At 43.3% G+C, this 27,787-nt stretch overlaps 1 protein-coding gene across 4 annotated transcripts in view; it reads right to left on the bottom strand.

Moving 5' to 3' along the window:
- FRMD4A (FERM domain containing 4A) overlaps positions 1-27,787 on the bottom strand; it is a 693,308-nt gene that overhangs the window by 369,803 nt on the left and 295,718 nt on the right. The window contains exon 1 of one of the 4 annotated variants that reach the window (XM_009214005.4): positions 11,170-14,251. The exons of the other annotated variants lie outside the window; for them this stretch is intronic. Coding sequence (XP_009212269.1) covers positions 11,170-11,235 — 66 coding nt within the window. The 5' untranslated portion in view covers positions 11,236-14,251. Of the gene's footprint in view, positions 1-11,169; positions 14,252-27,787 lie in introns of those variants that run through there. 4 annotated transcript variants of the gene reach the window in all.

Below are 27,787 nucleotides of genomic sequence, written 5' to 3'. Positions count from 1 at the left end.
TTTCTCAGTGTCGTTTGAGGTCTCCAGGCAATAGGTGGCAACTATTCCCACCTTCTCCCACATGCCAATCAAGAAGTTAGGCCTCTAAGCAGGACATGCACAAGGGGTGTCTGAGAAGCAGGTTGGAAACCCCTCAATGACCTCACCTACAGGCTGTAGGAGGAGGGAGAGGGAGACAAAAGAGGAGTGTGGGGCTCAGGGAAAGAGAGGCGCCTGAAATGGCTCATTGGAAGAGAGGCATCACTTGGACCAGGGAATTGCAGGGATAAATCCCCAGAGATTCCCAGCAAAAAACCCACAAGGCACCCTGCAAGAACAAGAGGTGGGTTTAAACACCCATCAGTCCCAGAGAAAGCCAAGGCCAGCCCAGCCAGGCATGGTGGCTCAAGCCTATAATCCCAGCACTTTGGGAGGCCGAGGCAGACGGATCCCCTGAGGTCAGCAGTTCAAGACCAGCCTGACCAACATGGAGAAATCTCGTCTCTACTAAAAATACAAAATTAGCCAGGAGTGGTGGCGCTTCCCTGTAATCCCAGCTCCTTGGGAGGCTGAGGCAGGAGAATCGCTTGAGCATGGGAGACGGAGGTTGCGGTGAGCCGAGATTGTGCCACTGTACTCCAGCCTGGGCAACAAGAATGAAACTCTGTCTCAAAACAAAGCAAAAACAAAAACAAACAAACAAAAAAACCCAAAACTCAAGGCCAGCCCATGACAGCTCAGGCACGTAAAGCTCTCTGCTGGGCCCTGGCCTTTGGTCCACTTCAGCTCTGGAGGGGTCAAGAAAGGGCAGTGAATATCAGGTAGGTGGGTGGGGATGCAGGGGAGGGATTTGGAGGTGGAGCCACACACTCAGGGCTCCCACGGCAGCCATCGCCCATACCTGCCCCCAGCTGGGGGATGGGAGAAACCATCACTTTGATGGAAGCTGGTGTTGTAATTATTGTCATGTGAAGCAGGGAAGAGGAGCAGTAGGATGAAATTGAACCAACACACATGCAGGAAGAAAACATATTCTTCCTAATACCCTGCCTCGATCATTACACATTCTATGCATGTAACGAAATATCACATGTCCCCCATAAATATGTATGTGTATTATGTATCAATACAAAAATGAAACATAGCTAAATCTTCAAAAAGTACATTCTTAAAAGACTTGGAAAATTCCTAGAGCAGGAGGGGGAAGTTTGGAAGGGAAACTCTGTGTTTCTTCAACATTCCACCCCCATCCCATTACCTCCCGACCCAGCTATAGCCTAGGTAATTCATGTCATGTCTCATTAGAGGAAGCTGAGACTGAGGTTAGACAAACAGAAAGGCTGCCTACATCCATAATTTTTTGTTTGAAAACTGGCTGGAATTTAGGCCAAACATGAAACCCAATATCCATAAGAACAGGACCAAGACATCAAGCAACACTCCTGTCACCAGACCTCACAGGCCCAGGGCCTGTGAGATTATCTCCAGCTCACCAGTGTGGGAAAGTGTAGCTTTTTCTTGGTTTCACCTACGGTTTGCTCTAACACAATGCACTGTTTGCAGTATCTGTCTTTGGACAGACTTTTCCTCCTCCTGTGCCATTTGGAAGACTCTGGGTAGAACTGTACCTAGCTAGGGTGGGCAGATACATTTTTCCCTCCCTCCCTCCCTCCCTTCCTCCCTCCCTTCCTTCCTTCCTTCCTGCCCTCCCTTCCTTTCTTCCTTCCTTTCCTTCCTTCTTCCTTTCTTCTTCCTTCCTTCCCTGCCTCCCTTCCTTTCATTCTTTCTTCCTTTTCTCTTCTCTACCTCCTTCATCCTTCCCTTCCTTCCTTCCTTCCTCCCTCACTACCTTCCTTCCTTTTCTTCTGTCCTTCCTTCTCTCCCTCTCTCCCTCCCTCCCACCCTTCCTTTCATCCTTTCTTCTCTTCCCTTTCTCCTTCCTTCCTTTTCTTCTTTCCTTTCTTTTCTTCTGTCCTTCCTTCTCTCTCTCCCTCCCACCCTTCCTTTCATCTTTTCTTCCCTTTCTCCTTCCTTCCCTCCCTTCCTTCCTTACCTTTCCTTCCTTCCTTTCTTCCTTCCATTCCTCCTTGTTTCCTTCCTTTCTTCCTTCCCTTCCTCCCTCCCTTTCATCCTTTCTTCCCTTCCTCTTCTCTCCTTGCTTCCTCTCTTTCTTCTCTTCCCTTTTCTCCTTCCTTCTTTTTTCCCTTCCCCTCCCCTCCTTCCCCTTCCCTTCCCTGCCTCTCCCTTCTTTCCCTTGCCTTGCTGGACTGCAGTCTAGGCTTCATTTAATACTTCATTTAATACTTATCCTCCATGAGCAGCCAGGCAAATGAGATAAAAGATGTTTAGACTGAATTGTGCAGTTTGATTCCTGCTTATCCTTGCTGGGAGAGGGTGTGGTGTTCTAGAATAAATGGTCAATTCCTTGCTTCTGCCATGACACTGTCCATGCTCTTCTTGTATACTGTACTAAGCTCTATCATACTGGCTTCGTCCTTGTCTAAATGGATTGTACTATTTTCATTTATTGCTTATGTTACTTCATTCATTCAACCACTATTTTATTGAGTGTTTAATAAAATAAGGCAACTCCCTTATATGGCATATTCTATTACAGGCACTATTCTAAAGTTTTAAAATATTTAATTTATTTAGTTCTCATTACACTTTATCAAATAGGTACTCTTATTTTCCCTGGATGAAGACAAAAGGACTGAGGCACAGAGATTGAAGTAACTCACTCAGGGTCGCAATGAGAGGCTCCAGAGTCTATTGACTGCCTCCCTCTTCTGTGTTACTACAACGGATCAAGTGCTGAGCCAAGAACCGGGTATGCAAGGGAACTTTTGCTTATTGGAAGAGTTTTCTTTTGTTCCTCAAACTCAGTCCTCTCTGTGATGAGGTGTCTGTGGTGAAGTGAAAGACTGCTGGCCTTAGCCCTGAGTCTGCGTGTGAAAATGTCATCACAAGGGGAAGCAGACCTGGCCCTCTTCCAGGGCAGAGAGGAAAATGCAGCCTATGTTGCATGGGAACTTCACGTGCTAATCGCACATCCCAGAATCTCACTCAATCTTTATCATAGCAAGCATCAATCACTCAATCTTTATCATAGCAAGCACCAATCATAGAAAACGTCAAGTCTACCGAACACCCACCCAACAGGATGAAACAATGTTTGTGAAAGTTCTTTGTAAACAAGACGTGTGCACCTTCCCTTTTCTTCCAGTCTCAATTCTGCACATGGTTTTCCTGTTGTCTCATTTGCCACAACAGCCTCCTGTACTTCACCATCTAGCCTTCTGCCTCTTCCTGTCTGTTCTGCTATAAGGTCCATGTTTCATCTGCCTGAATTCCTTAAAGGCCATCCGGCTTAGCCACATATTTTGAGTGGTAAAGAGACTTCTTCCTGAGCATTTGAGAGCTTCCTGTTTAGTAGATTTCATTTGAGTAACTATGAGTACAGAATTAATTCACCCAGGTTAAGAACCCCTATTCCCATCAACTGAAAATCACACATCACAAAGGAAGCTAGACCTTATCCTCTTGCAGGGCAGGGAGAAAAATGCACCATCTGCAGCCTGGAAACCTGACGTGAGAATCAGCCATCCCAGGATCTCACTCGATCTTTCTGGCAAGGATCTAGCCATAGAGAATGTCAAATGTGAATGACCCATGTGGAAGATGAGTCAGCATCTGTGTTAGAAGGCCTTGCTTTATGGACATCAAGGACGAGGCCCATCAGCATGCTTGCAGGTTGTTCAGCTCTTTATCTGCAGACAGAGATCTTGCTCAGAAGCTGCAGATGGATTTTATGCCTCCACGTGAAGGTCCTTCACATCTGGTCTTGATATGATTTGTCCCCATGAGAACTCCACTTGCTCTTCCCAGCATGAGACCAAATCAGGTCATCAGTGGCTATAGCCTGGCTAAGGGCTATTCTACATGGTAGTAATGGCTTATTGTGTGTGCTATTAGGAGTGATGTCATGCCCAGGGTCCGAGGAATCAACGCTCTTGCAAGATGGCTATGTGATTAAGCGGGTAATAAGCTGACCTCTATGAAGCTGGCTGTGTAGATTGGCTTTCAAGATCATTTTGCAAAACCCTTTTTCATGTGCTGTCAGTTGTGGATGGATTTTGATAACTAGCATTGATTTGCCATGTTTATGAAGCGCAGTTTCACAGGGTAAACTGTGTAATTGCACCTGGAATGGCAATATAAATAATGTCCTTATCTATGGTATTGACTGCCCAGGATTCGCTAAATATATATGGCATACCTCCAAACAGAGCCAATAGCTGTTGACTCGATTTTTACTAGGCTTAGCTCTCAAATTTCAGGTGTCTTAATAAGCACTGGGTGGCGAATGATCAACTTTTACATCTGTTTCTAATTTCCGTGCTTCCTTTTTCCAGGAGGAGAAATTTAACAAGCAATTTTCTTCAACAGGGGAATAGTTCATCTTGGTTCAAGTAATCCCTCTGGTGCTGCAAAGGACAATGGCTTTCTTTAGGGCCATCAGATTGCTTTCGCTCCTGTGCCCAGGGTCATATCACTCCCAGGGTCAACTGTCCATTTGCTCATGGACATCTGGGATGAGTCACATGTATATTTTCCCAAAGTGAGGAAGGAAGAAAAGAAAGCATGTTGAATCTGCTTTTGTGATATACTGTTGCTTTGAAGCCTCATGTCATAGGAATATGGTTTATCTTGAATGTGTTCTAGAGTATACCCAACATCCTGTAAATCAAAACACCGAAATGCAAGCTTTGACCAGAATGGGTAAAACACCTCCAGTGCACAAATCCTTGTAGGTAGATGAAGATGACTAGGGGATTCTAACTGTTCTTGCTTGCTGGGGGTACTCTATTCTATGAATTTTAAACCTCTATGGCACAAATGCAGTTAATAGACTGTTGACATGAAAATTACATGAGATAGCACAGTTCTGCCTATGAGAACAAGGGTAGTAGGAAACGACATTAAGGCAGCTGGGAGCAGTGGCTCACGCCTGTAATCCCAGCACTTTGGGAGGCCGAGGCGGGCGGATCATGAGGTCAGGAGATCATAGACCATCCTGGCTAACATGGTGAAACCCTGTCTCTACTAAAAATACAAACAAACAAACAAACAAACAGAAACGGTTGTAGTGGCAGGTGCCTGTAGTCCCAGCTACTCAGGAGGCTGAGACAGGAGAATGGCATGAACCCAGGAGGCGGAGCTTGCAGTAAGCTGAGATCGTGCCACTGCACTCCAGCCTGGGTGACAGTTCGAGACTCTGTCTCAAAAAAAAAAAAAAAAAAAGAAAAGAAAAAGAAAAAAGAAAAAAAATGACATTAAGGCAATATTCTGATTTGCATACTATAGAACAATGTATTTTAGACCTCATTCCATGAGCAAGGGGGAGCCATTTAAAGTTACTTTTAGGAAGGAAGTGACACCGTCCAATCTGAGTTTTGGGGACTTGATTGATAAAAGATGAACGGCAGAACAAAGAACCAGGGTTTACTGGAGGCTGAGAGAGCAGTTACAAGATTATTGCAATTGTCCAAATGAGAAATGATTAAGTGCAGAACTAGGACATTGTTCTTTTACAATTTCTATTCTGATAGACTAGAGGAAGGATGGTCCTATTAGTCAAAATAAATGCACAGGAGGAAGGGAAGGTTTGGGGAGATGATAATGAGTAGCTTGGGGAAGACAGGGCTTCTAATGCCTGAACATTTTCACCTGGAACTTAGCAGAGGCGTCAAGTCTGTAAATGCAGCTTTGGATTTCAACAGCAGACTACCAATCACTAAATAAGTTATCAGTTAAGTGTGAGGGCAGACGTTCAGTAACACACAAATTTACTTCTCATGCACCTTTACTGGAAGATGTCTCCAGCAGAAGAATGTTAGAAGAGAATATGAATTCCAAGAAAAGAACTGACCACAGGAGAGGTACCAAGGGAGTTTCCAGAATAATAGAAAAGAGGATCCTCAAGAAGACAGTCATTCAGGAGACCAAGAGAAGAGCTAATCCAATTGATGCAGGAAGAAGGAGGGCTTCAGAAAGAATGTCTCAAAAAATAAAAAGAAAAAAAGGAATGGGTTAAGTATCTGATGAATTTACCATATTGAGAGGAGTTACACAGCTCTATTGAAAATCTTGGATAAAAATGATTGATAAATACATAGAACATAAAACAAACACTGAAATAAGGCAATTATCAACTCCAGGAAAAACATAAAGTTGTAAAATCCAAGACATGCCATCATAATGTGTAATATTTCTCAGATGTAAACAAGATTTTAATATTCATAATAAAACTGAATTTTGATTTAAATTGTGATGTCAATATATTCAGAAGACAGAGGGGGAAGAGATATGTGTGTTTGTAGGGAAACAGACTCAGAAGTCGAGAGGAAAGGACTGGAGCCTGGGGTTTTTCTTTCTAAGCCTTCTAGCACTCTTCAGCTTTCAAAGGTTATGAATATTGCCATGTACACATATTATTTTGATAAAAATAAAAATTAAATTATAAACAGAAGGATCAATGTTACAGGGGATTTGAGCCAACTAAGGATGGACAGTGATGGGGCTGATACCTTTGAGAACGTGCTCATGCAATGTCAGTAGCAGAAGTAGGGCTGTGGAGGGTGAGCTAGAACCACAGGCCTCTTTCTGAAAGGACAGATTTGAGTCTGATACTGGGTTATTTAATCCAATGAGAAATGTTTCAGGAAAATCTGCTTGATTTCCTCTGTTTCTCTTTTTCCTTTGGGGTATGTTGTGGGTCTCCTCATCTACGGATTTGCTGTTGGAATGACTGCTGAATGCAAAGCCTCCAAGGTATGCCTCCGAGAGAAGCATTTTAAATCTTCTGAAACAAGATGCAGACAGACAAAATGAAACAGGACAAAGGCGTCACTGAGAGCACTGCCAACACTTTTGGAGCTAGTCCTGAAGAGCCATTCGTGCTCTTGGACTGATCTTCCGTCTTGTGCTCCTGGCGTGTTTGCGGGATCCTGCATGTGCATTTGCAAGTGCGAGCTTGTGCACGTAAACATGTGTGCTGCTTCCTCTCATGAACCCAGCAGCATAGCAGCAGCTAGAGACGCCCCAGAGTGATGACAACTAATTATGAAACACCAGTCTGATATGTCCCTTTTATCTCATCTTGCAGAAGCCTTGCATTCCCCCAAAGCCCCCCAGTGGCTCTTTGTAATCCCAGAAAAGAAGTGTCAATATGGAAACAGCTGTTCTTGAGATAGTGGGATGACATCCTAATGAGCATGCCATCAGCTACAGAGGAAACCCAAGGCTAATGGGCGTCTGATGCAAATATTCTTTCTAGATCATCTAACTCACACGAGAAAGGCTACAGTCCCCAGCAAGGCTGGGAGAGGACACACTGGCCTATAGATGTCAAGTCCTCTTTTGTTCTTATTTAGGTTTTTAGCTTCTCAAACCCTGTGGGGCATCAGGCAATCTCCCTGGCTCCTCTGGAAGGTGACTCTGGAATAAGGCAGCCCAGAGATGTTTTTTTTTGTTTGTTTTTTGCTTTTTTTTTTTTTTTTTTGCTTAGAGGCCATGCTAGGGAAGCCAGCGGGAGCACAGGGCTCCTGCAATTTTGGTAGCAGGAGAAACAGCCACAGGTTGCTGTAGTTCAGGCAGGGAGTGAAGGCTGTGCTTAGAAAGAACCTGAATTCCCAATCATTCAAGGGGGGAAGGTTAGGGAGTAATAGTGAGAGACAGCTTTAGAGGTGGAGGAAAGGGAAATGATGGATTACAGCAAGCGACCTAAAACAGATGCCCTTTTTAGGGGCAAGGCAAGGGATGAAGAGAACTGACCTACCACGTGCCTCGTTGGCATCAGACACACCCCTGGGCATTTGCTCTATGTCACCTCTTCTGAATCTTCACCATGATCCTGTAAGCTGGGTAGCGTTAGCTGCACTTTATTGATAAGGAAACTGAAGCTCACAAAGAGGAAACACTTGCCAACAATCTCACATCTAGGAAGTGGAACCAAGCTGGGACTGAGACTTGAGCCCATGAGACTTCAAAGCTCCTCCTCAATTTTCTTTGAGTGGGGAAGCTATACACAAAATAAAGAAAAATCTTTATAAAAAACAGGGGGGCCCAGATATGGTAGTTTACACCTGGAATAATCCTAGCAGTTTGGGAGGCTGAAGCAAAATGATTGCGTGAACCCAGACGTTCAAGACAAGCCTGGGCAACATAACAAGACCTCATCTCTACAAAAATTTAAAAAAAACAAAAACAAAAACAAAACACCCAGGCAAGGTGGCTTACACCTATAGTCCCACCTACTTGGGAGGCTGAGGTGTGAGGATAGTTTGAGTCCAGGAGGTCAAGTCTGCAGTGAGCCATGATCATGTCACCGCACTTCAGCCTGAGGGATAGAGGGAGACCCTGTCTCAAATAAATAAATAAATAAATAAATAAATAAATAAATAAATGCGAGCAAGCAAACTGGGGAAAGGTTGTGTTTCCCCCTGGGGGAGGGAGATAATTTTAATCTAGAGGGGATACCCAGAGACTCCTGGAGTCCTCACTCACAGTATTTCATTTTTAATCTGGATGGTGGTTACACTGGGTGTTCATGTTGTAAATAATCCTTTAGACTATATATACATGTTTTATGGGCTTTTGTGCACCTCACCGATATCTTACAATAACATATTACAAACAAAAAAGAGAGTCCCTATTCTTTTTGCATCCAATGATTTCTTCAGTATATCACAGGATGGCATCTGAAATGACTGTGTCAGACACCAGATTACAACCTGGTAAGAAATGCATGCAATCATGAGATTTCTGTTTTTTGCATTTTATTGCCCCCACCAAAAGTTAAATTTTACAATGACAGTAAAAATACACTAGTTAAAAATCAAGCGATTGATATGTATCGTTGAGGTCCCTGTATACAATATTCTAGGTGCCACGGAGGTTACAAAGACATTCTTGCCTTTTGGATCTCAGGATCACCTTGAGGAGGAGGCAAGATAGAGACACAGAATGAGATAATTAACCAAACAAGGTCAATGAATAATGAGTGGTACAGAGAGAAAGTGCGATGGAAATCCACGTGTCTAAGCTTCGCAGAGGAGAGAGAATTTCATTGAGGCTTGAAGGATGTATGAACTTCAGACAGGTCAAGAGGAAGCAGAATTACAAGCACAAAGACATAGTAATGAGAAGAGGCTCGCTGCCTCGCAGAGACTGATGTGGATCAGTGTGGAGTGGGACACTCACACTGGGAAATTATAGGAGAGAGGCTTAAAAGAGAACTTGACCTCCAAAACCTTGCGTGATCTGGCCCAAACCTTTGTCTAGCTGCCTGAATTTGTTGGAATCATATGATTTAATATAAACATTGCATAATGCTAAATGTGATTTAAATGCTTCTTAAGGGAGAAGCAGGGGCACAAAAATGTTGCTACAGAGGGCAGGCAAATGCTATGTAAATAAGGGGTAAAAATTAAGTGTGGGGAGGTTGGGCTAGAGATGATAATGGGTGGAAGAACTGGAGAAGTACTGGCTGCGAGAGGATGAGAAGGTGAGTTCAAGTGAGAAGTCAAGGACGCAAACTGGGACTATGAAAAGATGGGTTGTATTTAGAGAAAAGAATGGAGTGCCTGACTCCATTCTCTCTCAGAGGGGAGTGCATCTTGGAACTTTGAAATGAGACGAAGGTGGTAGAAGTATTAGGAGAGGAGCCTGCGGGTAGGGGAAGTTAAGGAGAGAAGAAGAATGTATTAATAACTTTGTGGTATTTAAATAAAACAGTTCCCTGATTAATTCGTTTCCTCCAATACGACCAAACTCACACCAACCCTTTGGCATGCCACAGATCACCCCCAAGAGTGACTCCACAGCCACCAGCCACTGTCCCGGGCAGGGTGGCCAGGCAGAGTAAGTCAGTGGTCCAAGAAACCTCCCTGTCTGCAGCTCAGTTTCTGTTCATAGTTCTCATAAAGTCATGACCCTGGTCACGAATCTCCCATCCCTGGAAACCCAGAAGGATGCTCTCCCTGCTGGACACATTCTTCCTCCAGGCGTAACTTCCAACACTAAGGGCGGAATGAATGCGAGTCGCCCAGAGCCCCAGACCCAGCCCTGGAAAGGGCGAGTCCCTCTGGGAATTCTGCCAGCACAATGTTGCCTCAATTTGAAGACAAATTTTAAATTAATAAAGAAAAAAAAAAAAAAAGCCTCAGTCGCTCACGCCTGCCAAAACACACCATTCCCTGAAAGGTTCCTGAAAAGGACTCACTGATGTACTATAAAGAAAGCGCCAACCCTCCATAGCCTTCTCCAGATGCGAGACGCAGACTGGCGGGTCCTGGAAAGGTAACACAGCTCACAGCCGCCTTCCCATGGGCAGCCCAGTGTTGTTCTTGGATCGAGAAGACCTTTCAGCTGCCATACCACCTGTGCATTTCACAGTCTGCAGTTCCCTAAACCCCTATGAATAACACAGAACGAACAGACCCACGGCCAATAGAAAACCCCAAGAAAAGTACTGGAAGAAAGAGTGTGGTTGGTTTAAGATAGAAATGATGTGAAGGTTGCAATGCGTGCCCTGGAGTTTTGGAAGACTGCATTGCTCTTTTCTTTAGCAGCAACTCTCTCAAACAGCCTCAGGCCATAAAATCACTTCCCGAGGAACTCTTGGTAACTGAATGCCTCTCCAAGTAGCAGGGATCCAGACACTAGAATTCTGGGGACAGTGAAGTTCATGCCTCTATCCTACATGCAGCATTCTCTACCAAAAAATTAGTATGTTGCGCACCCTCCTCCCTTGTTTTTCTGGAATGGTCACTTCATAAACAAACAAATCTGGTTTTTTCAGGGAATAGCTATTGAAGCTGCTTTGATCTCTTCTGGCAAATGTTTTCTATTTCTTCAGCCTATTCATTCAGATTTCTGCAAGTGACTTGATTCTAAACCCACATCTCTGCTATTTGATCTGCACGGACTATTCTGTGCCACTCAGGCATTGAGGAACTTTATGATTTTCTCCCCCGACCGCACGTGAGTAAGAATAAATCATGAGGACTTGGGAATTGCACAGTTGCAGATGAGAATGCGATTGTGTAATGGGGACAGGGTCCCAAGGATTTTCAGAGTGGCAGGGGAGACTCTCTTGTGCCTGGAAAAGGAAAAGCCTTTACTTACAAACACGTCCATGAGCAGGTGCTCCAGTGTCAGCTCAAAGTCTTCCAGCTTGGCAGCCAAAGTCATGATGAATGTCCCGATTTGCTCTCAGTCCCCGCTGACAGATCAGACCTGCAAACTCCCCAGCTCAGGAAACACCGTCGGCGTCAAATTTGATCACAAGGCAGGGTTGCCACTAATGGGAAGTAGAAACCCTTAAAAGAAAGCAGAACATCGCAGGCTGGACTGCTAGAGCGCTGTAGCCAGAAACTGTAAAAGGATATTTTGAAAAACACAAACACCAGACTCTAATAATGGTGCTATGGGACCAGACTGGGCATAAAGTGAGGTGCCCAGATGAAGACTGCAGCCACTGCCTTCTCTGTGTAACTTCACAGTCCGAGGTGCTGGCCAAGTGCAGAGAACCTCACCAGTGAGTGAAAGAGAGAAGTGAGATGGGGTGAAAGCAAGAGTGGGGAAAATGGAATAGACCGTCTGACTCTGATATTTATAGGGCCACATGTTTTTGACTCTAGCCCATTTCTCAGTTGATTTCTGACCTTTCATAAATGGCTACACACACTGGAGTGTATTGTCGAACGGGGGCAGTGGGTCCTACAGAAGTTGGCTGTGACCAATGCTAGGGCAATTCACACAGACACACCATCAATAGTTCTTTGTAGGGAACGTATCAGACCTTGTTTTGTACACGATGACTGAAAAGCACATAGTCTTGTGAAAAACAAGGAAACGAAAGTTGTGCGGGTACTAAATTTTTCCTCAGAATATTATTAGATCCCTCACACTCTCTTCCTTCTCCATCCTCCGCACCCCCTCTGCTGCAAGAGTAGCTAAACATCAAGGAAAAAATTTAATATCTCCTGTCAACTCCTCAAGCTTCTGCCAGTCACGGAATATCCACGAAATCTTGCAAATGCGGTTTCTCCTTTTCCGCTTTCAGAGTTTTTTCTTTCTTTTTTTTTTTTTTTTTAACTTAAAAATGTTTGGAAATTGTGGTAAAATATACTTCACACAAATTTGCCATGTTAACTATTTTTAAGTGTATAGTTCCGTAGTGTTAAGTACACTCACCTTGTACTTGGTTCACATTGTACTGGAATAAACAAGATAGACTTGTTTATTTCATCAATGCTCTTCCTGGGATGGACAAGGGATCAGACCGCGGATAACAGCTAGTGTTTCTTATTTAAGGCAGTCTGCTAGTCTCAACAATGACTTTACATGATTATTGCCTAAGAAAAATTTGGAGGCCTTAAGGATAGTCACTATCACACCCGCGTCCATCTCCAGAACTCTTTCATTTTGCAAAACAGAAACACTGTAGCCATTAAAAAATAACCCCATTTCTCCCCTCCCACAGCTGCCTGGCCATCACCATTCTTCTTTCTGTGTCTATCAATCTGACCACTCTAGGAACCTCATATAAGTGAGATCGTATAATGTTCGTCCTTTGGTGACTGGCTTATTTCACTCAGTGTAACATCCTCAAGGTTCACCCACGGGGTAGCCTGCGTCGGACTCTCTTCCCTTTTAAAGGCTGAAATCATATATCCTAAGAAAGATACTGCTTTGGACAGTTTTTCAGGCCTGAGAAAATCTCTCAGGGACACTTCGTTGTCAAGACGCTAATGGCCTTCCTTGCTGTGACTGTAGTCACAAAAACAGCCTTGGTCTAGCAAGACAGTGCCCAGTTCTGTCCTCTTAGTACCCTAAACGCTTTCTATTAAACTCTAGTCTCCTGACTGCAAACAGAGCGTGACCACTTAACAGTCGATGTTGATGTCAAAGAAGGTGGCCCTCATGAGATCGAGATGGAAATATAAATAGAACGTTTCTGCTTTACAGTAAAACTCCCCTCCCTGCAAGCTAGAGCTCTCTTAGGTATGAACAGTGAAAACTCTCCATTTTAGTATTTCTCTGTGAATTTTCATTTCCCAAAGGAGATACACACAGACTTAATTCAACATTTCACACTGAAACAAAGCTACCATAAAATTAAGGGCAAAGATAAAGAAACGGACAAAAAGCATGATATTATTTTAAAAGCAGATTTGGAGTCTGCCAGACGAGTTTAGCTTGCAGTTGGTCCGAAATTGTACATACATGTTCTTCGAGTTACGGTTTCTATTTTGTTTTCAGGCCTCTAATGGAAGAATGAGAGTGGGTCCCACAGCAGGTGTCTCTTGTTAGGAATGGCACCAGGAAGGGGCGGACAGTGCTGTGATGAATGTCTTCAACAGCTAAGAATGCGCAGAAAATCTGTTTCCCTGATGGGCTAACTGAGCTACAGACCTTCCTAGGGGCTCATGGGTTTGCTACGTTTGAAATTGATTCAATAACCAGCTGCATCACATCAGCCACAGTCTCAACACAAGAGGACTTCTTGCCACAGAGTTGCCATCTTTTGTTAAAACCATAGCTGCCCTAAAGGTCCTCAAAAAGCCAAGTGCGTTCTCTCACCAAGCAAGAGAGCCTGATGCTCATGAGGGGCTCTATGATCAGGAGACCCTGAAGGAGGGTACGTATCTGCATATGTGCAACATTGTTCTAGTTTCCCAGCCATCTCAGAGGAGTGTTCAACACCAAGTTTTCTTTTTTTTAAAAAAATTACTTTTAATTTTTGAGGGTACATAGTAGGTGTATATATTTATGGGTTACATGAGATATTTTGATCCAGGCATATAATGCGCATAGTCACACCATGGAAAATGGGGGTGTCCATCCCCTCAAACATTTATCCTTTGAAAATCAAGTCCTCTTGGCCCCTTTCCTTATGAATTAAATTTGGACAAAATGTTTTTAATAGCTGGAATTTCATAAGAGATATACTACTTGTTTGTTTCATCAACCCTCTTCCTGGGATGGACAAGGGATCAGACCATGGAGAAGAGCTATTGTTTCTCATTTAAAGCAGTTGCCAAGAGGCAGTGGAGTCTCCCAGTCTCAACTGTGACTTTACATGACTATTTTCTAAGACAATTTTTGGGGGAACTTTAAAAACTGTCAATGTGGCCAGGCATGGTGGCTCACGCCTGTAATCCCAGCACTTTGGGAGGCCGAGGCGGGCGGACAGCCTGACCAATATGATGAAATCCCGTCTCTACTAAAAACACGAAAATTAGCTGGGCATGGTGGCATGTGCCTGTAATCCCAGCAACTTGGGAGGCTGAGACAGGAGAATCGCTTGAACCCGGGAGACGGAGATTGCAGTGAGCCAAGATCGCGCCATTGCACTCCAGCCTGGACAACAAGAGCTAAATTCTGTCTCAAACAAAAACAAAAACAAAAACAAAACAAAAAACAAACAGTCAGTGCATTGGCTTCTCTTAGGTGTAAATAGCAAACTTCAGGGATAAGATACTGTACATGATTTGGGCAGAGTGTGTGGTTCTTACTCTCGCACTGGGGCTCTAGGAAGAACGTATTCAGAACATCCTGTTCTTCCAACAAAAGTCACTTTAATAGTTTCCAAAGGAGAGAAACTGACCAGAAGGGAGTTAGCCTGAAAAATGCACAGGAAATTAGTGTATGTGGATGTCACCCCGAGGAGACATTGATCATGAATTCAGATTTTAGTGAATGATATGAGCCACTTGGAGTAATTGGGTACCAGGGAGGAAGTAGAACCACACCAGAGTTAAGACAGAGAAACTTGAAGATTCATTCATACAAGCAAGTTCACGGGCGTCAATGCTTATCGGTTTATGAGAACATGGTGAAGGCTGGCGTGGGCAGATCGATTGTGGATGTTTTCTTAGTAACTAGATTCTAGCTACTTGATATATATTTTTGATAATTATGGGGACATTTTATTGATGCTCATATCAAATGTGAACAATCATTTGTTCATTCATTAATGCATCCTTTGGACAAATATTTATTTACTAACTGGGGCATATACTGGCATAGGTGCTGGTGCCTACAAAGGTGAATAAGATATAGTTTCTTCTTCTAGACCTTACAGTCTAGAAAAGAGGAGGCCTGATGTGACTGATGTAATCTTATTTTTTCTTGGGAAATACGAATGTAGAGTATAATTCCTTATCAGGAGACTCTCTCTGGCACTTGGGGATGAGGGCGAGTCACTGACAAAGGGGGAGAAGAGGTTGTTGCCCTAGCTGAGAAACATTAACTCTTCTCCATGCTCTGATCCCTCGTCCACCCCAGGAAGAGGGTCGATGAAATAAACAAGTAGTATATCTCTTATGAAAATCCAGATATTACAAACATTTTGTCCAAATTTAATTCATAAGGAAAGGGACTAAGAAAACTTGATTTTGAAAGGATACATTGCTTGAGGGGATGGATAACCCCATTTTCCACGGTGTGGTTATTAGGCATTGCATGCTTGTATCAATATTCATACTCCCATTCTATAGGAAGGGCAATGAGTGAGAATGAAGGAGGGACATGGTACCCCTCCCGAGGTTGCGATTTGCAGCACTAAGTGTCAGGGACATCAGGGCAGTGATGGATCTCAGGGTTGAGCTCAGGGATCATTGGATTTGAAGAGTTGACAACCAAGGTCTCAATGCTGACAGCACAGGATCCTGCTACCATTTATAGACATCCCTTGATGGTGTAAATCTCCGTTGGAAAAAGATCCACTTTAACCATTGATCACAGCTTGGTGGCCACCTACGAACGATCTGACATGAACCACCCTGCTGGGCTGGCTGGTTGAGAACAATTAATCAGTGACACACTCTATATGGTCTTCTTCCCAAACCTGGAGGATATTATGCTAAGTGAAAAGTGTCAGACACAGGAAGAAACACACTGCATCATCTCACTTCTATGTAGAAGCTAAAATAGTCAGACTCACAGGGGAACAGGGTAGAATGTGGTTTCCAGGAGCTGGGGGAGGGGGAAATGGGGAGATATTGGTCAAGGGATACAAACTTTCAGTTATTCAGGAGGAATAAGTTCTGGGGTCCCAATGCACAGCAATGTGACTGAGTTAACAATGCTGTACTGTATACTTGAAATTTGCTGAGAGGATAGATCTTAAGTGTTCCCATCATAAAATGTTTTTTAGAAAAAGAAAGCAAAAAAGAAAATGGTAACTATATGAGGTGACAGATACGTGAATTAGCTTGATCCTGGTGATTATTTTACAGTGTATACCTGCATAGGAACATTACATCATATGCCTTAAATGCATACAATTTTTGTCAGTAATATCTCCATAAAGATGGAAAAAAAAATTCAATGATATGTGTAAAAGCAACTGATATTAATGTCCTATTGACGTACTTGTCTGTCAAGCCTCTGCCTTACCTTCAAACTAGAAAGAGAGAGGCTTTTAAAGATAGTTTACTTGTTTAAGTAAAACAAGCCCTTTTGATGGCCATATAGACAGCAAGCTGCCTGTCTGGGTCTAGTTAAAGGCTGGCCTGTCTCCTCTGCTATCTCTTGGAGAACAGACATGTTAATTTAAAGGTTTGCTTGTATAGGGCCCCTGGCAGCCTGGCACTGGCCAGGGATCAGGCAGTGGTTCTCAGAAGACTACACTCTTAGCATCTGCCCTTATTCTTCCATGTTCGTGTAGATGGCTTACACAACCAACCTTGTCTTTCCCACTCAGGATGCGTTTTCCATTTTGACAGCCTCTCCAATGAGTACAAAGCCTCTATTCCTCTTCATCCATCCCCAGCCCCACGGCAGTCCCTGCCTCGTGCATCTACAACCCCTGACCAGTCACAAGGATGAATTTCAAGACTTTCAAAACTTACAAGCAGGGAAATGAATGTCAGGCACACCCGGCAGTACCCTGAACTTATGATGGGACGAAACATAATAACTCATCTTTTCTCCGTCTTGCCATCTGCCACTTACTGTACCATTTGGAGTCAAAGAGGCTTGCAGGGATTCCGAGGTCACCACCAGAAGCGAGCAATTGGAATGTGCCAGGAATGATCGCCTGGGCTTCACCACGTGGTCTTTCTAAGGCACTTGTTTTCTAGGGTTTAAATACACATTGTGGAGACACTAATCCTTACTGCGTCCTCCTGAATCTTTATAGACTTTTTTTTTTTTTGAGATGGAGTTTCACTCTTGTTGCCCAGGCTGGAGTGCAATGGCACGAACTCAGCTCACTGCAACCTCCTCCTCCTGGGTTCAACTGATTCTCCTGCCTCAGCCTCCTGAGTGGCTGAGATTACAGGCACCAACCACCACACCTGGCTAACTGTTGTATTTTCAGTAGAGACGGCGTTTCACCATGTTGGTCAGGCTGGTCTCGAACTCCTGACCTCAAGTGATCCACCCACCTCAGCCTCCCAAAGTGCTGGTATTATAGGCACGCCCAGCCTTACAGGTGTTTTTTAATGGCTCTTTCCCATCTGTAACAGACACACAGGATTTAAAGATTTCCATGCCTTCCGGAGTTGTTTAGAGAATAATGAAGACATGAGCTCTAGGCAAGCTCTTAGAGCTGATCTGAAATAAGAAGTTGTGGAACAGGAGCTGGAGCTGTGTGAAGACTGCTACCATTGCATGTTCTGCACTTTGGGCATCTTTGAGTGAGGCATTTTGATCATTAACATCACTGCCAAATCCAGGAAATCTGCTGGTTGTAAAACAATCTTGAGGGAGAACCACCATCCATTTCACCCAACTCTGACTTAGATTTCTTTTTTCTTCCCCCATTGCCTTTCCCGTGGGCCTTAGAATGATCAATGACATTTAATGCCTTTAGAGTCAGCAGCCTTGGTTCTAAGAAATATTCTAAGTTTTTAATTTTTTGAGATGGGGTCTTGCTATGTTGCCCAGGCTAACCCTGAACTCCCAGACTCAAGCAATCCTCAGGCCTCAGCCTCTTGAGCAACTGGGACTTCAGGCATTCTGCCACTCCTGCTCTAACAAGTATTTAAAAATACCCCTTACTATCCTCAAATAAAATCCATGGATAGTGCAACCTGCTTACACATATTGTTGAAAAAATATTAGCACAATTATCTGTTATGTAAACAAAAGATAGTAGGAAAGTAATCTGCCAGCAAATAACGTATATTACAATATGTAAATGTTTGCAGATAATGCAACTACAACCAGAAATCATGAGGAAGTGATCGATTTCTTAATTACTGTGAGGCCAGAGCTACAAATGCTAACTGCCAATGGCCTGTTGTGTTGGAGACTCAAATGCCACTGGGGTATTGCCATTAGTGAAGCGCTTTTCCTGAAACATGAATAGTTCTTGGTGAAGTTCCAGCTAAAAGAAAGCATTATCACACCTTGACTTGCATGAGAGTTGTACTTGGGAGTCTGTAAACGGTGAACTGCAAATGCCACAATCCACACCCGCCACCCCTCCCTCACTATTGCTGCCTGGGAACTATGTTGCCACCACTTCCAGTGAAGGCCACCAGGGGGCGCCAGCAACAGGGAGCTGCTGGCAGACACCACCCTGAGACGCCCATCCTTTGGTTGATGTGGTGTTCTGTGCCATGTCCACCATCACCCCTCAGATACCAGCATGGCATCCCCTCACCCCATCTGTTGCTAGGAGCCAGCATCCCTGGACTGCACTAGTGATAAAAGGCAGGGGACATCCTGCAAAAGGAAATGGGGCTGAGTGTGTTTGTGTCTTGGAGCAGGAGACAGTGGGGGTTGGAAATCATGTACAGTCTGTTTCCCAGTCTTGGTAACTTTGCCTGGTATTCCCAGATAAACCCAAGAGCAATTCAGGTGGCTGCAGTAGTCACCAGGTAGGTCTGGAATGAACCTGAATATCTGCGAGGCTCCACTGCATTCTTTTAAGATAATTATATTGGCTGGGCATGGTGGCTCATGCCTGTAATCCCAGCACTTTGGGAGGCCATGGTGGGCGGATTACCTGAGGTCAGACGTTCGAGACCAGCCTGGCCAACATGGTGAAACCCTGTCTCTACTAAAAAATTAGCCAGGCATGGTGGCACATGCTTGTAATCCCAGCTACTCAGGAGGCTGAGGCAGGAGCATCGCTTGAGCCTGGGAGGTGGAGGTTGCAGTGAGCCGAGATGGTGCTACTGCACTCCAGCCTGGCCAACAGAGCGAGACTCTGTCTCAAAAAAAAGAAAAAGATAATTTTATTTTAGATTTAGGGGCACATGTGCTTGTTACATGGATATTATTAATACATGCGTATTGGTGGGGTGTGGGCTTCTAGCGTAACCATTACCCAAATATTGAGCATTGTACCCAATAGCTAAAGTCATGGAACCAACCTAAGTGTCCACCAATGACTGATTGGATAAAGAAAATGTGATAGGCTGGGCATGGTGGCTCATGCCTGCAATGTCAGCACTTTGGGAGGCTGAGGCGAGTGGATCACTTGAGCTCAGGAGTTCAAGACCAGCCTGGCCAACATGGCAAAACCCCATCTCTACTAAAAATACAAAAATTAGCTGGGCATGGTGGCATGCGCCTGTAATCCCAGTTACGCGGGAGGCTGAGGCAGGAGGATTGCGTGAATCCACGAGGCTGAGGTTACAGTGAGCCAAGATTGTGCCATTACACTCCAGCCTGGGCAAAAAAGCAAGACTCCATCTCAAACAAACAAAAAAACAAAACAAAGAGAAAAAAACAAGAAAAAAATGAAACAAGTCAAATATCATCCGCTGTCTCCATGATTTTATTAAAGAAAAGACATTTTAACACACACTGAAAATAGGAGAGATAAAAATCTTGGGTTTTAAAGTGGGATAAATTTAGCTTGATGGAAAACTCCTTCTGCTGTCTGTATTTTTCTCCTGGGCTGCATACCCACGAGGATTTTATTATAATGGAGATCAGGAACGCGCTCTGGGACCAGAGCACAAGAGGATCCCAGCCTCGATCCAGTTGTATTTTTATCTCTAGTTTTTATCTCTAGTTTTTAATACATCCTCACACTGTTCCTATGAAATAGACTAAAGATATGCAAGAAACAAACTAGTAAGCGAATCTCTGGAAACAGAATCCTCCACTTTCCTTTCCATGTGTTTTGCTTCTCTGACCATCTCAATGCCAACTCACAGAAGAGAACATCAGTAAGGCGGAAAGGAAAGCTAGAAAAATAAACACCCCGCCTTCCTTTTCTGGGGCTGCCAAAAAGGAACAAAGCTAGGTCGAGGGCAGCGGAGTATGGTGATCCTTGTTTCACTTCTTAATCAACCCGGATTGCTTGCATTTGTACTTTCTGGGTGATGCTACCCACTTCCTACCATGATGGAATCACTGATTTTTACCTCTTCTCCAAGCACATGCTTGAGAGGGAGCAACTTAATTTTTTGAGATGGAGTCTTGCTCTGTTGCCCAGGCTAGATTGCAGTGGTGCATTCTCGGCTCACTGCAACCTCTGCCTCCCAGGCTCAAGCGATTCTCCTGCCTCAGCCTCCTGAGTAGCTGGGATTACAGATGTGCACCACCATGCCCACCTAATTTTTGTATTTTTAGTAGAGACGGGGGTTTGCCATACTGGCCAGGCTGGTCTTGAACTCCTGACCTCATGTGATCCCCCAACCTTAGCCTCTGAAAGTGCTGGGATTACAGGTGTGAGCCACCATGCCACACAGCAGTGAGACTCTTGAACTCCTGACCTCATGTGATTCCCCAACCTTAGCCTCTGAAAATGCTGGGATTACAGGTGTGAGCCACTGTGCCACTCAGCAGTGAGACACCATGCACTGTCTGGAATACTTCATTGAACCAGTCCTCTATTGATGGATATCTGAATATGTCACTAATTCAGTGTGAAAATGTCTTTGTACCTCTGTCAATGTATCTCTAAGGTAGACTTCTAGGAGTAGAATTGTTGACTCAAAAGTCATGTGTATTTTTAAAAAATTAGACATTGTCAGTTTTGCTCCCCATGGAGTTTATACCAATTTATACCCCCCGTATAGAGAGTGTCTGACTCCCTACACACACACACACACACACATACACACACACAGTAGGGTGTGTACTAGAAAACTTTCAAATCTTGGGCACTGTGATGGGTAAAAAATGGCATCTCATGTTTATTTCAATTGATTATCTCCTTTCATAAGCCAAAATGCTGTTTCACAAAATTTCCCCAGACCAATTTCCTTTTTTAAACCAAGCTTTCATTGATCCAAATGGATCCAGCTTTGTCTCATAAACATCCCAATAATGGACACAAGCTAATAATCAAGAGAAAGATGTTAGAACCATCTACCCACTGAAGTCCACATTTAAAGGCAATTTACAAGAATCTTTATTAATGGTTCCCTTATGTATCTCTGTATTGTATATGCCACGCATACCTGTTAGAGGAGATGAAAATAAAAACGACACTAAGCACAAACAAAGGGCGATTGATCCAAATACTCCCCTTAGTACAATTTCCCCTTTGCCTTGAAAACAGATAACGAAGTCCCCAAAAGATTGAATCTTGAAAGACTCTGGACCATGATACCTGATCAGACGTGGATTGCATAAAAATGATAACATTTTTGGGAGGCTGAGGCGGGTGGATCACAAGGTCAGGAGATCGAGACCATACTGGCTAATATGGTGAAACCCCGTCTCTACTAAAAATACAAAAAAATAGCTGGGCGTGGTGGCAGGCATCTGTAGTCCCAGCTACTCAGGAGGCTGAGGCAGGAGAATGGTGTGAACCCGGGAAGCAGAGCTTGCAGTGAGCCAAGATCACACCACTGCACTCCAGCCTGGGCGACAGAGCGAAACTCTGTCTAAAAAAAAAAAAAAAAAAGGTTGATAACATTTGTCAGCTACTCAAGCTCAAATCTACCAAGCTCAGAAACTAATTTCATAAATGATCAGCAGGGCAGGCAATAAAGGTCCTCAGAATTTCCACTGTGTACGAAGATATATGAGAGCATTAGCTACTCCAAGTAAGGCTGAAGGTTCCCCGATGACTTTGGTGAGCTAAAACTTGTTACCCATGACTTTTATCAGTCAAGCTGATCCCAGCACCTCACTAAATGTCCGATTGCCACCTCTGTTACTCTACTGAGAATCTGATTAGGTTTCTACATATTCTCAAGGTCACTAGCTGTGTTTGGACAAAACAATAATAATATCAACCTTCAGGACACCATTTCTTGAGCGTTTTTGAAAGGGCCAGTGTGGATACCATTAATTCTCAGGCAAATAAGAAAATCATTATAGAACAGCAGCCAAAGAACTTGAATAATTTAATTAAGTTAACATATTCAATATTTACCGAGCTTGTTGCTTTCTATTGAATTAGCATTGTGGTTGTAGTGATTTTTGTCAGGTACTGCAGGCATTGGGCTATTGATACTATGGCTGAAATGCTTAGACTCATGAATTGTTAGCCATGTTTTAGAATGTGAGTTGTACTTAGACTATTTACTTGTATTGTTATTTAATTATATCCTTTTGCTTACAATAGGGTAGGTGCCATAGTATATGATGTTTATACCCTTTGATACATACTATATCAAAGGTCTTTCACATCTAAAAATTTGCATTTCTAAGTAAGATCTTTTTCTTGCTCGCTTTCTGATCTATCTGTCTGTCTGTCCATCATCCATCCATCCATCCATCCACCCACCCACCCACATCCACCTATCTATCTGTCTGTCTATCTATCCTGGAACCCCAAAATCACTAAGCTAAAGGGAAAAGTCATGCTGGGAACAGCTTAGGCCAAAGCTGCCTCCCATTCTATTCAAAGTCACCCGTCTGCTCACTGAGATAAATGCGTATCTGATTTCTTCCTTTGGAAAGGCTGGTCAGAAACTCAAAAGAATGCGACCATTTGTCTCTCATCTACCTATGACCTGGAAGCCCTCCTCCTCACTTTGAGTTGTCCTGGCTTTCTGGCCTGAACTAATGTGCATCTTACATATACTGATTTATGTCTCACGTCTCCCTAAAACGTGTAACACCAAGCTGTACTCCCACCACCATGTCGTCAGGAGCTCCCGAGGCTGTGTCATGGGCATGCATCCTTAACTTTGGCAAAATAAATTTTCTAATTTGAGACTTGTCTCAGATATTTCGGGTTCACATCTGTATGTACATGAGTATGTATCTATGTATCTATCCATTTATCTATCATCTCATCTAATCTGTGCTCTGTGCTAGGCTCTGTTCCAAGTGCCTTAGAAATATGAACTTATTTAATCTTCACAACAGTCCATATGGTGCTTAATTATTTTTACCATCCTCTTTTTACAGATGGAGAAACTCAGGAACAGAGAGGTTAAGTCACTGGCTCATAGTCACACAGCCAGTCAAATGGCAGAGCCTGAATAGGAATGCAAGCCTCTGGCTCCAGAATCAGTGATAATCACTGCTACACCGGGCCTGTGTGTGTACAACATTCTAATTTTTGTGAACAGTCACTTGCTCCCTGTCACCGAGAGAAAATCCTTTTTCTGTTGAACGAAACAGAGAGTTCTTGTGGGGAAGCAAAGCTGGGTAAGAAGTGTGCATAGCAGGGTGGTTTCTGGAAAATGTTTGGTATTCATTTACAAGATAATCTTAATAGCATCTCCATTGTGTAATGGAGAGACTCAATAATGGTACTGAAGGAATTTAGCTGAAGTTAATGTTCTTGCAAAAAAACAGAGAATGATGCAATTCTTTAACTCTGGGAGGAGTGTAACATTCATCTGAGACTAACTGCATTTTGGAGATGAACGAACAGGCCCCAGGGACTTTGGCCTTACTTGGCCTGTTTGCTGAAGGTCATGCATGGTGCCTGCGACCAGAATCCAGACTTTGCACCTGCAGTTAGGGTTCTCCTTCTTATTTACTTCTCATTGACAGGATGGGTACTCTTCAGAAACCATACACTATCTCATGTTTCTCCTTTCCTCTCTGCAAATGTGTTCTCCAGAGGAAATAAGACGGAGACGCCAGCTCAGCCCTACAGTGGATACAGTGGTTTCAGCTTCATGTACACAGGTGTTCCATTTAATGAGGTGTGGAAGGGAAGGTGGTTGAAAGAGAAATATACAGGGTGTGAGAAGAAGGAAGGCAAAATGTCTATTACCCACAAGCCCAGAGAAATCTATTTCTCCAGGCTGCAAAGTAGCGAGTGCCAGGACTTTGGAGTGGAATAACTCTTCTACTTCCTCTTAATCAAAGGAATTATATAACTCCCCTGCGAGAAAGCAAAATGACTTATTTTATCATAATGAAGCTTTTAAAATGGCAACTTGCAGTACTTTGAAAAAGTCATGGAGTATATGGGGTTAGACTCATTTCTTCTTGTTTTGTTTTGTTTTTTAGCTTTCGTGCTGAAATTGGACAATCAGAACACATGTCAAACCCTTCCGCTTTCTTCAAATAAAACAGACTCTTTCTGTGCCTCAAATTCTTCTGAGCTGCTTTTAAGGGAGTCTAACCTAGCTCCTTATCACTTTTTTCAAAAGGCGTTTCTTATGACATTCTTCAAAAAACTTTGCTTTGTTGTAGTTTCCAATATTTCAACATTTTTATTTTACAGCTTAACTTGTCATCATGAAAGTTCTGACTAATGTCCTTTTGTCTGTTTACAAATTAGTTTCGTTTTCTGCCACCAAACGGGAAACATACTGTGATCTCCATACTTGAGCTATTTTGTCAAACAAGAGTTAAAATCAGGAAACATTTACAAGTAAGTTCTGTGTCTAGGCATATACCCAAAACAAATGAGTCCATATGAGCCCCAAAAGGTGTGACCAGGGATTGTCATAGCAGGACTACTCATAACAGCTCCAAAATGAAATGATCCAAGTGTTCATTAGAGATAGAACAAATAAATGTGTAGTCTACACATAAGGTAGAATCGTACAATGGGATAAAACACAGCAATGGAAAGGAATGGACCACGGTAGAGTTTAACAACATAGGTCAATCTTATAAGCATTTTTGAGTAAAAGAAGCTAGACACAAACAAATATGAATTGTGTCGTTATGTTTATATAATGTTCGAAAACAGAGAAAATTCAACTATGCTGGTAGAAGTCAGAACAGGGGCTGGAGGGAGGGAGACAGTGATTGAAGTGAGTACAGGGAGCTTGCAGGGTGCTGGTGATACTCTACTGCAAGATCCTGACTCCGGTATGTTCACTTTGTAAAAAGTAAAGTAGAGGTTCCTCTTCAAAAACTTTCCTCCCGTCTAATTAGGAATAAATAGAAACTTCTCTTAAAAGCAAAATGTATTCAAAGACCTATGTTAACATTTTAAAATATCTGCTAGCCGTAATAAAGAAACCGATGTACTTTCTGTTCTTAGCTCCTACCATGTAGCCTCAATATTTGCCCTGGTTTGCTTATACTGGTTCAAGCAAGCATTAGGTCATTGCCTGTTCCTCTTCCTTATTTGAAGCTATTTGTACCTTTCTCAGTATTCCACAAGTTACTTCCTCCTTCCTTTGTTCTCCTCTGCCTTTGCGTCTTTTAAAAAGTTCTAAGTTACAGGCCAATCAGGACAAATACAGAATGTGAGGTCCCGCTCCAGCCAATAGAAACTGGACACAGCAGTAAAGTGGACGCATCAAGTTATAAATGACCCTGTCTCTTTTGTTCAGTGTACTCTCGTGGCAAAACTGCTGGCGAGTGTACCCTTTCTGCAGAAAGTATAAAAATGGCCTTGCTGAGGAAATTAAATTTACGTTCAATTGCTATTTCTTTACAGCACTGAAGAACAGGCATTTCAAACAACTTTGTGGTTATTTACGAAGGTGTACTTGCGATTTGCGCTCCTTCCTGGGCACAGGAATAAGAAATTTATTTGAAAACAGGCCGGTGCAGTGGCTCACGCCTGTAATTACAGCACTTTGGGAGGTCGAGTAGGTGGATCACTTGAGGCTAGGAGTTCGAGACCAGCTTAGTCAATATGGTGAAACTCCATCTCTACTAAAAATACAAAAAAACTTAGGTGGACGTGGGAGTGCAAACCTGTAATCCTAGCTACTCGGGAGGCTGTGAGCCAAGATCATGCCACTGCACTCCAGCCTGGGTGAGAGAGCAAGACTCAATCTCAAAACAAACAAACAAACAAACAAACAAACAAACAAACAAACGCAGTACTGAATTGTCCCTGGTGCAGAAAGAGAAAATCAACCTGCACAATCCTCATGACAAAAATCTGTATATTTTCACCAGACACTTGGAAAATGTTCACATCTTCCAGGTGTAGAGATGGGACAGGAGAGAGAGAAAAATTTTTTTAAAGCATCCTTTTACTTCCAGAAGGTTACTATGTTATCTGTCTATGTGTTGACAAAAACATTTTCTTCACCAAAAAGTGTGCCCATTTAACATTAAAGTTGCTGAGAATTCAGTACAAATATATTTCTGAGGGATTTTTTAATGAGAAATTCTAGCCATATGTCCCATGTTAGTTCTGAAGGAATCCCAAAATTTGATGTGTGTTGTGTGGATGTAAAGGTGACACTCAAAGGAAATGTCTGAGAATGTATATTTATATTTTATACAGGATTAAATCACATGATTTATCCACAAATTTGTTCCTTCCTCTACCAACCTCACTCTCTGCCTTGAATTCTCCCATTTCATCTCCTCTATTCCTCTCTGATGTTCAGTTGAGGTGTTTGTCAAAGTTCTCCCTTCTCCCCTCTCCTGTCCTCTCACTGTCTGGAATTTTATCCACTCTGATGAGGATTTCTCTGTTTCCTTTGGCTGGATGATTTCTCACTCCCCAGCAACTGCTTTAACTTCTGTCCATCACTCCAGCCTCGACTGCACAGCTGCCTGGACAGGCGCAGATGACGACACCATCCATCAGCATTACAATAGAAGACACAAAATCAAATTGACTTCTCACCAAACTAGCTGCAGCTTTCCACTGCCTTACCTAGGTTAGTGGTACCATCATTCAACTAGGTGTCCAGTCCCAGACCTCTGGGTCATTTTTTTTTTTTTTTTTCTTAAGACAAGGTCTTGCTCTGTTACCCAGACTATAGTGAAGTGGGGCAATCGCAGTTCACTATAACCTCAAACTGTGGGGCTCAAGCATTTTTCCTACTTCATCCTCCTGAATAGCTGGGACTACAGGCACATGCTACCATGCCTGGCTATTTTTAAAAACTTATTTGTAGACGTGGGGTCTCACTGTGTTGCCCACGCTGATCTCCAATTCCTGGCCTCAAGTGATCCTTCTGCCTTAGCCTCCCTAGGTGCTGGGATTACAGGTATGAACCGCTGTGTCCCTGCCCTTTGGGTCATCTTTAACTTCTCTGCTCTCCAATTTCAAATCAGTTGTCCAACCCAGTTGATTCTACCTTTTACATTCTCTCTCCTTTCGCCCCTTTACTTCCCACAGTGTTGTTACTGTTGTTTGAGCTCTCATTGTTTTAGCTGTGTGGCTCTTTGCTGATCTCTCTATTGCCATCTTTTCCTTCTCTAATTCTTTCTGTGTTTGGCTGCTTCACACAGAATAGTGTCCCCGCACCCCCCATTCCTGTCTGGTGAAACCTGTGAATGTGACCTTATTTGGAAATAGGGTCTTTGTACACGTCAAGTTAACATGAGATCATCCTGGATTAGGGTGGGCCCTAAGTCCAATATGACTGTCCTTCTAAGGACACAGCCTCCTGAGTAGCTGGGACTACAGGCACCCACAACCGTGCCTGGCTAATTTTGCTTATTTTTGTAGTGACAGGGTCTAGCTGTGTTGCCCCAG

Source organism: Papio anubis, chromosome 11 (assembly GCF_008728515.1).
Source record: "Papio anubis isolate 15944 chromosome 11, Panubis1.0, whole genome shotgun sequence".
Taxonomy (NCBI): Eukaryota; Metazoa; Chordata; class Mammalia; order Primates; family Cercopithecidae; genus Papio; species Papio anubis.
This window is presented reverse-complemented; position numbering and strand designations above follow the sequence as displayed.